This window comes from Branchiostoma floridae, chromosome 2 (assembly GCF_000003815.2).
Source record: "Branchiostoma floridae strain S238N-H82 chromosome 2, Bfl_VNyyK, whole genome shotgun sequence".
In the NCBI taxonomy this organism is placed as follows: domain Eukaryota; kingdom Metazoa; phylum Chordata; class Leptocardii; order Amphioxiformes; family Branchiostomatidae; genus Branchiostoma; species Branchiostoma floridae.
In genome coordinates, this window is record NC_049980.1 from 20,555,117 (window position 1) to 20,567,326 (window position 12,210).

General features: G+C 44.3%; 1 protein-coding gene across 2 annotated transcripts in view; it reads left to right on the top strand.

The window, feature by feature from the left end:
* The first annotated feature begins 3,143 nt into the window (after positions 1-3,143).
* LOC118410003 overlaps positions 3,144-12,210 on the top strand; it is a 15,495-nt gene continuing 6,428 nt past the window's right edge. Inside the window, exons 1-6 of one of the 2 annotated variants that reach the window (XM_035811448.1) lie at positions 3,144-3,514; positions 4,730-7,611; positions 8,326-8,789; positions 9,233-9,358; positions 10,001-10,155; positions 10,811-10,928. In XM_035811448.1, the coding sequence (XP_035667341.1) occupies positions 3,267-3,514; positions 4,730-7,611; positions 8,326-8,789; positions 9,233-9,358; positions 10,001-10,155; positions 10,811-10,928 (3,993 nt within the window). In that variant the 5' untranslated portion in view covers positions 3,144-3,266. Of the gene's footprint in view, positions 3,515-4,729; positions 8,790-9,232; positions 9,359-10,000; positions 10,156-10,810; positions 10,929-12,210 lie in introns of both variants that reach the window. The other variant, XM_035811447.1, reaches the window with a different exon arrangement.

The window sequence follows — 12,210 nt, forward strand, 5'->3', positions numbered from 1 at the left end:
TTTTTGTGTAAACGAAGCACCGCTCTTTGGGGGCGCCAACCTTGTTAATCGGCGGAGAAGAAAAACCATGTTCTGTTTCCTTTAAACAAAAAGGGGGATTTCCCGGGGGGGGCACCACCGCTTAATTTTTGAGATATATTTGGGGTTGAGATGGCGTCTCTTTTGAAATAAAATATTTTTTTTCGTGAGAGCCCCGGTGTTAATAGGAAAGCGGCCGCCAGACCGCGCCCTATGCTTAAGTATAGGACTTAGTGTGAGCCAATACCCGCTCTACCCCCCCCCCTTTTTCCGCCGAAAAAAAAGACTAACTCCCAACCCCAATCACTCAGAACGTTAGAATAAGGTCTGGCAAGCTCTTTGTAGAAGAAAAAGTCAACCAGAATATTAGATTTGTTGAGATAATGAGACCAATTAGCGGCCCCACAGATAGCCTTTGTACGGGGCCGACACCTGTGCTAGGCGTCGAAGTGCAAAGTTGGCCATATCTCAGGAACCATTTGGGTTTCTGCTCTAAAACTTGGTACGGTTTTATATCTTGACTAGTTTTATTGTATGAGCGGAAAAAAATCCAAGGTCAAGTTTGCTTAAGGTCGCATAACACAGTATTTATGGGCGACCCCCGTGGACATAAGTAGATCGGGCACAAAATAGGTCGTCGCAGTTCTTGAAAAGCCATAGAAATTTTTCTGTGCACGTCAGCGAGTCGGAAACTGTGGTGAATAGTAGAGGGATACGTAAGTTTTGAGGCTGTATGAGTTGGGTTACGATGTTTGTTTGGCTGGGTAGAATTTCGCGCACGAATCCGGTTCCCGCTACTTCCGTGTGTCGGCTGCAGTATGGTGACCTCCGCTGGGGGTCATTTCAAAGTGTTCTTTCTGGGAAAACGAGACGACAAACTTCATCTCGTTTTCACATATGTTGTAGATTATACCCTCAACTCCAACATATCGAAATCTTGTTAATTACTTTTGCACCCTGATATATTTTTTGAGTCGTCGAACCACCTCACTTTGGGGTCCTTAACCATGTAAATCCCCATAGGCGAAAAACTGTGTTCTGCTACCTTTAACCAAAGTGGGAATTCCCCAGGGACGGACAACAGCATTAAATTTGACTGATATGTTAGGTACTGACGTCGACTGACTTGAACTATAACATATTTGTTACCGTCAGACCCGCCGTTACCATGGCAACGGCCGCCAAGACCGCGCCCTATGCTTAAGTATAGGACTTAGTGTGAGCCAATACCCGCTCTACCCCCCCCCCTTTTTCCGCCGAAAAAAAAGACTAACTCCCAACCCCAATCACTCAGAACGTTAGAATAAGGTCTGGCAAGCTCTTTGTAGAAGAAAAAGTCAACCAGAATATTAGATTTGTTGAGATAATGAGACCAATTAGCGGCCCCACAGATAGCCTTTGTACGGGGCCGACACCTGTGCTAGGCGTCGAAGTGCAAAGTTGGCCATATCTCAGGAACCATTTGGGTTTCTGCTCTAAAACTTGGTACGGTTTTATATCTTGACTAGTTTTATTGTATGAGCGGAAAATAATCCAAGGTCAAGTTTGCTTAAAACCAAAGTGGGAATTCCCCAGGGACGGACAACAGCATTAAATTTGACTGATATGTTAGGTACTGACGTCGACTGACTTGAACTATAACATATTTGTTACCGTCAGACCCGCCGTTACCATGGCAACGGCCGCCAAGACCGCGCCCTATGCTTAAGTATAGGACTTAGTGTGAGCCAATACCCGCTCTACCCCCCCCCCCTTTTTCCGCCGAAAAAAAAGACTAACTCCCAACCCCAATCACTCAGAACGTTAGAATAAGGTCTGGCAAGCTCTTTGTAGAAGAAAAAGTCAACCAGAATATTAGATTTGTTGAGATAATGAGACCAATTAGCGGCCCCACAGATAGCCCTTGTACGGGGCCGACACCTGTGCTAGGCGTCGAAGTGCAAAGTTGGCCATATCTCAGGAACCATTTGGGTTTCTGCTCTAAAACTTGGTACGGTTTTATATCTTGACTAGTTTTATTGTATGAGCGGAAAAAAATCCAAGGTCAAGTTTGCTTAAGGTCGCATAACACAGTATTTATGGGCGACCCCCGTGGACATAAGTAGATCGGGCACAAAATAGGTCGTCGCAGTTCTTGAAAAGCCATAGAAATTTTTCTGTGCACGTCAGCGAGTCGGAAACTGTGGTGAATAGTAGAGGGATACGTAAGTTTTGAGGCTGTATGAGTTGGGTTACGATGTTTGTTTGGCTGGGTAGAATTTCGCGCACGAATCCGGTTCCCGCTACTTCCGTGTGTCGGCTGCAGTATGGTGACCTCCGCTGGGGGTCATTTCAAAGTGTTCTTTCTGGGAAAACGAGACGACAAACTTCATCTCGTTTTCACATATGTTGTAGATTATACCCTCAACTCCAACATATCGAAATCTTGTTAATTACTTTTGCACCCTGATATATTTTTTGAGTCGTCGAACCACCTCACTTTGGGGTCCTTAACCATGTAAATCCCCATAGGCGAAAAACTGTGTTCTGCTACCATAAGAAAGACGCTAAAATTGCAGTCCGGGGGCCTTATCCATTCCGGGACAACCAGCGTTATTATTTTGCTGCCTGGTGTAAATATCCACATGTATACGATATAAATTAGCTTCCGATCAATGTAACATATCTAAATCAACACAACTACATCTTGTAGATTAATTTCTGCTTTTCTAGATTTACAAAACTATTTATTTAAGTTGGAGACTCACTTACTTTTATTCAGGCATTTATATCGCAATACAGGACACGGGCAAGAACATCACTGAGGCATGATGGGAAGAGCGAGGCCCCATTTCACAGAGGAAAGAAGTGGGGAGGGCGGAGTTCTTAAAATTTTGTCGTCTGCCAAAGTTCTGGTAGCGTTTCTGACTGGAATTTGCCAGTTTCAACAATGAAGAGGATCGTAAGCAAAGGAGACGCACCTTACTACTATTTGAAAGTGTTACTGTAAGCAGGAGTTCTTTTGATTTTGTACTTTGGGAACTTGAGCGATAAGCTGCAGGAGGCTATCTGCCGATAACTCATAATCTTTTTTCGCTGTGGCTATTGACACACTCAGTGTGTCTATAGCCTAAACAGGCTATTGACACACCGAGATGCGAGACTCGTCACATGATTTTCACATGACCAATCAGAGCTGGTAACATGATTTTCCCGCCATTATTCGTCTCTCGCTCGCTCGTCAGGCTCTCGTCTTTACCCGAGCCATCATGGCGCTGGATGCGGGCGCCGAATTTTCTGATTGGGCCGAGTTTTTGGCGGCGCTTGCAGCGTTTCAGGAAGCCAACCATGTTGAGCTGAGTATAGTGACTTCCAAGACGGTGTTGAATGAGAATAGGAAGCTGCCGGACAGCGTTGACAAGTTTCCGGAGGAGCATGTCTACAGGGCAGCAAAGTTTGGATGTATTCATCATGGCAAACCACGATCAAGGAGCACGGGGATTCGTGGGAATCAGTCGTAAGTACACATTCATTGAACATAGCTTCAATCATAGCTCAGGAATTTCTCGATGCCATGTAACGTTACATCATTAGCAACAGACATTATCAAAAGTGCGATGTTATACTCGAGCCGTGAAACGAACCTCCTTGGGGAAACAAAATGGCGGGCTAGGCCAGTCTGGACTGGCCTAGGCCGCCTCCGAGACTTAAATCCATATTAGCCAAGGGTACTGTATTAAACTGGACATTTTCTGACATCAAAAAATTACAAGCCTAAAAATCAGCTTTGTAGCGGGGTATTTATTAACTTGAATTTCTGTTAACATGTTTTCAACACAACGGTCCTATTATCAGCCACATGATTAACGTAACCTAATGGGGAGGGGGGCGTTTACCTCTACCTTAGAGAACCTGTATCGTTTAATAGACGTTACTTTGGCTTCGACATCGAAATCAGAACTGTGTGCTATGTTTACCTGCCCTGTAAACTCATTATTGGCAGGATCACCCTGGCTAATGTTCAGCCTCTGGATCTGCAGTTTGACAAGAACCCCATGCATGCTAAGGAACCAAGAGTTACCTAAAATAGTACGGATAACTTGTTGAAGGAGAGGTAAAAAGCCTTACTTGAGGGGCAGCCAGATAAAACCTGTGCTGCGTGGTCACGGAAAGTGTCGACTCTGAGACTGTATGGTTTGGATTGTGAAAGTTTTCTATTTCGTGTATGAATGTGCCCCATTACGCAACTTATATACAGTTCTTGTGGGTGGAACAGTCAAAGGTCTTGCTCAACAACTACAGTATATTTCGTACACTTATATGGTGTGTTTCGTACGCCGACATTTGTTTGCTTAGCTCAAAATATCTCATCTTTTGTTACAATGAAATAATATGACAAGAAACTTGAGCTGTATGAGTCCTGCAGGCTTTAATACACTGATGCTTGTGCACATTTTTATGCAGGGCACCCATGTGGAGTTTTGTAACATTTGATACACATGCAAAATTGTTACCTTTATTTTGACCAACCACAAGCAGTTATACCAAGTAGCATTTGACAAATAAAAATTAGGTTTTTTGAAATTTTTGAAAGCAATTAAATGTTGTACATGTATTCCTGGATTGAACTGGATAGACAATAAAAGTAGATAATCTTACATCTGTTACTGTATTAGTAGACTTGCCCTCCCTTCGTTCATTCATTGACTCTGTCCATTTTTTTATGTTACAGAAGCTTCAGAATGGGATGTCCGGCAGAGATCTACGTGTCCTCAGACCGCAAGAAAGGAAAACTTGTCATCAAAACCTTCAACAACAACCATAACCATGAGGTCAATGAAGATGTCAGGAAGTTTTACCCTTCACAGCGAAGATTAGATGGAGACCTTCTTGAAGAAGCCCGTAAGCTCACCAGGTTAAAGGTGGATGTGAAACGTCTGAAAGATCACATACACAGTTCTAGTGGGAAACTAACCACCCTTAAGGATCTCCACAACCTGAGAACAAGTCTCGATCCAAAGGAGACAGAAGGGGAAGCAGTCCTCCGAGCTCTGCAGGACTTTCTCAATAGCGACAAAGGTGCCAAGGTGGCTGTGGTGCAGAAACCCGATAAGACTCTGGATGCTCTATACATCCAAACATCAGCAATGGCCAGTTCTTTCCAGAAATTCCCCGAAGTAATATTCATGGACAGCACATACAAGACAAACAACCTCAACATGCCTCTATTTACTATCACTGTTATGGATGGAGATGGCGTTGGGCAGCCGGTTGGTTATGTTATTCTGACAGACGAAACCAAATCATCCATTGTAACAGCACTACAGCTTTTCTTACAACACAACCCTCAATCAGCTGCTGTACGAACTGTCATTATAGACAAGGACCCTTCAGAAATTGCAGCAGTGTCTGAGGTACTACCACATGCAGATGTTATCATATGCCTATTCCATACCATGAAAGCGCTAAAAGAGGCAGCAAGGCAGCATGTCAAGGACCGAGAGGTACATGAGGAGGTGACCAAGTTGATTAAGAAGCTGGCCTATTCTCTGACAGAGGAATCCTATGATGAAGCATTTGGTGAACTGGTGAGCCTAGAAGGAGCTGAAGGCTTTGCTGGGTACTATACCCGCCAGTGGCACAACATCAGGACGCAATGGGTCAAATGTTTCACAGACAGGTACACAAACTATGGGAACCGCACCAACAACCGTGTGGAAAGCAGCCACGACAAACTGAAGAAGTTGCTAAGAGGCAAAGTAACCCTATCTAAGCTTGTTAGAAATCTTGTTCTCTTCTCTTCCACTAAGGCTTCTCAGTCAAGCGTACGGGGATTCAATGAGCAGATGAAAGTACCAACTGGGAGAACATGCCCCATTGAGAATGCATACATGATGGAATACACCACATATGCAGGTAAAGTTATTTGCCAGCAACTTTCCTTGGCGAGGCTAGGAAAGTACAAAGTCAAGAGAGAGGAAGATGGCAGCTTCTCTGTTGGTATTCATGAACGCTCGTACAAGGTTAACAACACATGTACACAATGCTCCTGTCACTTTTTGCAGAAGATGGGAATGCCGTGTCGGCATCTGTTTGCAGCCCGAATTGAAGCAGCATTTGAGCTGTTTGACATGTCTCTTGTGGCTGAACGATGGAAAAAGGACACCAAGGCCCATGCAGAAAATGCTGAGCTTGAAACTCAGTCTCAGAATATCATAACATGCGAGACGATTCCTTCCAAACGAGCAAAATCAGCAGCATCGAAATACACAGAAACAATGCAGGTCTGCAAAGAAATTGCTAATGTCAATAGCTTGTGTGGACAGAAGGCATATGACAATCGTATCAAACAGTTGAGATACATGCTTGAATGTTACAAATCAAACAAAACAGTAACTTGCATCTGCGCAGAAGATGACAATATCGGTATCAGTGAAGATGAAGAGAGCCAGGAAGATGAGGACAGACCCGTAGAGGCAGGTAATCTTCGACCGGTGACATCCCATCAAGATGACACAGACGTCACTGACAGTGAAGATGAAGAGAGCCATGAAGATGAGGACAGTCCCGTAGAGGCAGATAATCTTCGACCGGTGACATCCCATCAAGATGACACAGACGTCACTGATAGTGAAGATGAAGAGAGCCATGAAGATGAGGACAGTCCCGTAGAGGCAGATAATCTTCACCAGGTGTCTACAACAACAAATGAAGACAACAACAACAGTGAAGATAAAGGAAGCCAGGAAGGTGAGGGCAGTCCCATGGCGGCAGATAATCCTCGCCAGGTGTCTACATCAACAAATGAAGACAACAGCAACAGTGAAGATAAAGGAAGCCAGGAAGGTGAGGGCAGTCCCATAGCGGCAGGTAATCTTCGCCAGGTGTCTACATCAACAAATGAAGACAACAGCAACAGTGAAGATAAAGGAAGCCAGGAAGGTGAGGGCAGTCCCATAGCGGCAGGTAATCCTCGCCAGGTGTCTACAACAACAAATGAAGACAACAACAACAGTGAAGATAAAGGAAGCCAGGAAGGTGAGGGCAGTCCCATGGCGGCAGATAATCCTCGCCAGGTGTCTACATCAACAAATGAAGACAACAGCAACAGTGAAGATAAAGGAAGCCAGGAAGGTGAGGGCAGTCCCATAGCGGCAGGTAATCTTCGCCAGGTGTCTACATCAACAAATGAAGACAACAGCAACAGTGAAGATAAAGGAAGCCAGGAAGGTGAGGGCAGTCCCATAGCGGCAGGTAATCTTCGCCAGGTGTCTACATCAACAAATGAAGACAACAGCAACAGTGAAGATAAAGGAAGCCAGGAAGGTGAGGGCAGTCCCATAGCGGCAGGTAATCTTCGCCAGGTGTCTACAACAACAAATGAAGACAACAACAACAGTGAAGATAAAGGAAGCCAGGAAGGTGAGGGCAGTCCCATAGCGGCAGATAATCTTCGCCAGGTGTCTACATCAACAAATGAAGACAACAGCAACAGTGAAGATAAAGGAAGCCAGGAAGGTGAGGGCAGTCCCATAGCGGCAGATAATCCTCGCCAGGTGTCTACATCAACAAATGAAGACAACAGCAACAGTGAAGATAAAGGAAGCCAGGAAGGTGAGAGAAGTCCCATAATGGGAATGGACATTCGCTACTTGACTTTGCGTATAAGATGGCCATGGTCTGATACCGACAGTAAAGATGGCACAGACAGTGAAGATGAAGAGAGCCATGAAGATGAGGACAGTCCCGTAGAGGCAGATAATCTTCGACCGGTGACATCCCATCAAGATGACACAGACGTCACTGATAGTGAAGATGAAGAGAGCCATGAAGATGAGGACAGTCCCGAAGAGGCAGATAATCTTCGACCGGTGACATCCCATCAAGATGACACAGACGTCACTGATAGTGAAGATGAAGAGAGCCATGAAGATGAGGACAGTCCCGTAGAGGCAGATAATCTTCGACCGGTGACATCCCATCAAGATGACACAGACGTCACTGATAGTGAAGATGAAGAGAGCCATGAAGATGAGGACAGTCCCGTAGAGGCAGATAATCTTCGACCGGTGACATCCCATCAAGATGACACAGACGTCACTGATAGTGAAGATGAAGAGAGCCATGAAGATGAGGACAGTCCCGTAGAGGCAGATAATCTTCGACCGGTGACATCCCATCAAGATGACACAGACGTCACTGATAGTGAAGATGAAGAGAGCCATGAAGATGAGGACAGTCCCGTAGAGGCAGATAATCTTCGACCGGTGACATCCCATCAAGATGACACAGACGTCACTGACAGTGAAGATGAAGGAAGCCAGGAAGGTGAGGGCAGTCCCATAGCGGCAGGTAATCTTCGCCAGGTGTCTACAACACCAGATGAAGACAACACCAATAGTCATGTTGGGCAAGATAAGAAAACACAGTTTGCCGCTTGCACAGTGTCTTTCCGACATCTTCCACCATTGTTGAAGCTTCCCCCGAAAGTGCAGGTTAGAGGCAGACCAAAAGACTGCAAGAAAAGTGTAAATAAGAGATTCAAGGTAGAGAAGCCTTCCACGAGAAAACAGCAACGGGGAAAGAAGAGGTACACAGAGGAGAACACTGACCACTCTGAGTCTGAAGAACCTTTACGTAAAAAACCAAAGGATGACACTGTCAAACAGGCATTGGCAGAAGCCATGAACCTGATGAAAGACATGCCTAAGGGAAAACTCGTTGTCGGCAACGTTTCCCTGAACACAAGTGACATGAAAAGGCTTCTACCGGGCCAATGGCTTCACGACAAGGTTTGTTCCTACTGCTATGTTTCCAGTATACATTGCTTTTAACTGATATTGTTACAGCACTCTTTATATGAAATTATTCATTACATTGAAATGTGTAGATTTTTAAAAACTTAACTTTAGTATCCAGTCACTACAGATTGTCCAAACATACTGACTGAAGTTACTGTATATCAGCGCAGTATGATATGTTTTCTCCAGTGTGACCTCACTCTGTTACTGGTAATGGATTTCCATATCTCAATATATTACCCTTTGTTTGGAAAATGTTCAACCATTGTGTTCTTGATGTTATGCTGGTGTGTCAAGACAACGTTATGTGCATTTCTGCATGACTTCAAGTCTTGAAGTGATCTATAATAGTATAACTGGTTTTACAAGTGAAACGAGTAAGAATGATGTGCTTTACAACCACCCTTATATTGTTGTTACTATATTTTCTACAGCTGGTTACTGCTTTTCTGGACCTCCTGGGGAAGCTGTATCCTGGGCAGGTTCTCTCATTACCTCCCCAGCTGGCCCAGGTGTGGGACAGTCACAAGCCAAGATACTCTGCGTGGCTATATGAGAAGGTATTGTATGTGAACTGAAGTTTCATGACCTTTTACCACTGATTACTAATCTATGGCTGTAACATTGCCAGAAGATATCAGTCTGGATGGTATATTGGGCTACTTGCTAGGGTTATTTAGTTGTAAGGCTAAAATGATAACATTGATTTCATCTAACAGTTAAACTTACAGGTCTGGAGACTCGTTTCTCATTATTTTAATCTTGTTGAATAATAACATCATCATCATCGTGGGATGCTTGCCCGGATCAGGTCCACCCTCTCCTTCCAGATGTCTCTGTGCCCCATAGCATTGATTGAATCTCGTTGAATAACAGTTATTCTTTAACGAGGTAATTATAATCTGCCGGTAGCTTATAACTTGCCGTTAGCTTTTCAGGCAGTCCTGTTTGTTACCCAGTAAACCACACCATTTATGTAGTTAAGGAAGCACAAGCTGCATAACATCACCCTGATTAGTTTGCACCACTCACTGATGAACCCCTATTCTTACAGAGAAGTGGGTTTTTTAACTGTCTGCAATCTAGAAACTAATGTATCAGTAGACCCAGAAACATAGCCTACTTTCTGGATTTGACAGTGAGCCATTATTTTGCATTCTGCTTCACTTATCCCTGAACCTTTCTTTTCTGCTTTGCTACAGATTTGTTTCGCCAGCTATAAGTTTGTTCTGCTTCCAGTGTGTCACCACGACCACTGGATGTTACTGGTGGCTAATGTTGCCGACAGAACAGTTGCAATCGTGAACTCCAGTCGTTCATTTGACAAGTACATGAGTCAGTTCCAACTCAAATGGCAGTAAGTGAAGTATTACATGACCTTTTTGCTATCTTTAAGGGCATTCTTTCAGCATCCTAACATGGTCATTTAACTTAACATGCTCCTATCTTGAAATTTAGGGAAGTAATTGCTTTAAGGCCATATAAACCCAATTCTGCATATAGGATCTAACCTCAGCCAGGGCATAACTGAGTTGCATGTATAGTTACATGCTCAGTCCTTTTTGAATGGGAATGTAAAGCTGCCAGTTCTGTGTATGATGGTGTCAAACCTCTCTACATAAAAGAATACAACATCCTTATTGAGAAGAATAGAGAAGGTAGTCCTGGTGTGCTTGGCTATGCAAGACAAAGGATCATGTTTCAACTTGATTAAGCCTTACTGCCACACCAGCACTCATGTTAAGAGGATTTTATTGAATTTATGGTTTTTCAGGTCATATTTTGTTTGAATGTGTCAATAAGTTTGTGTATGGAAATATTTATAAGATAAATTTTACAAAGGTTTGAAGTAATTCTAGATGGCTATATCAACTCAAATTTTACCAGCAACTTTGCTTTATTGTCATAACTCTGAGGAGCACAGGATGACACACTGGATTCAGGGCACTATATTTCTATTCCCCCTACATGCACTGATGAGATGTTTCTTTTACAATCTTCATCTTATACAGACACTACATGACACGTAGGAGCAGGGATGTCGAGCCCCAGTTGTCCTCATGGACCAACACAACATTGCCCAGCAGCAGGCAGCACGATGGCAACTCCTGCGGTGTGTTTGTGTTGATGGTGAGAATCTTGACAGATTTATATCTTAATTAGAAAGGTTGTATTTGTGAGCAAATGTATATAGGTGTGTCCATATGTCCAGATAAAATTACCATGTGTACTAAAAATGGACACAGAAACTCACCCAAGTGACACTAGCAATGCCTTTTGACTTCTCTTACTTCATACTTCTTCTAATGAGCTGCGGCGGCGTGTATGAGGTCAGGACTATCTTGTATCCCTCTCCCGTTTAAATACCCGTGACCTCTGACCCGTGACGTATAATTGCTCCAGAGTGTGCAGCACAGCCTTTCCGATCTCCCGGACAACAACTGGGCCGTGTTCCTCATTGTGAGATGTGTGCATGCATGTATACAATTACATATGTAAGTTAGGTGTTAGTTATTTTTAACCTCCTTGGCAAACCTTCCTACCTCTTTTTAAAATGTGAATCTGTAATTATAACATAACAGTTAGTTGGCCACAGGCCAAGTGAGACACTGTACAGGTGCGTACAGTGTGTTTCCATGAACTACAGGCCAGGTGAGACACTGTACAGGTGCGTACGGTTTGTTTCCATGAACTACAGGCCAGGTGAGACACTGTACAGGTGCGTACGGTGTGTTTCCATGAACTACAGGCCAGGTGAGACACTGTACAGGTGCGTACAGTGTGTTTCCATGAACTACAGGCCAGATGAGACACTGTACAGGTGCGTAAGGTGTGTTTCCATGAACTACAGGCCAGGTGAGACACTGTACAGGTGCGTACGGTGTGTTTCCATGAACTACAGGCCAGGTGAGACACTGTACAGGTGCGTACGGTGTGTTTCCATGAACTACAGGCCAGGTGAGACACTATCGGGTGCGTACGGTTTGTTTCCATGAACTACAGGCCAGGTGAGACACTGTACAGGTGCGTACAGTGTGTTTCCATGAACTACAGGCCAGGTGAGACACTGTACAGGTGCGTACGGTGTGTTTCCATGAACTACAGGCCAGGTGAGACACTATCGGGTGCGTACGGTTTGTTTCCATGAACTACAGGCCAGGTGAGACACTGTACAGGTGCGTACAGTGTGTTTCCATGAACTACAGGCCAGGTGAGACACTGTACAGGTGCGTAAGGTGTGTTTCCATGAACTACAGGCCAGGTGAGACACTGTACAGGTGCGTACGGTGTGTTTCCATGAACTACAGGCCAGGTGAGACACTATACAGGTGCGTACGGGGTGTTTCCATGAACTACAGGCCAGGGGAGACACCTGTACCGGTGCGTAAAGTGTGTTTCCATGAACTACAGG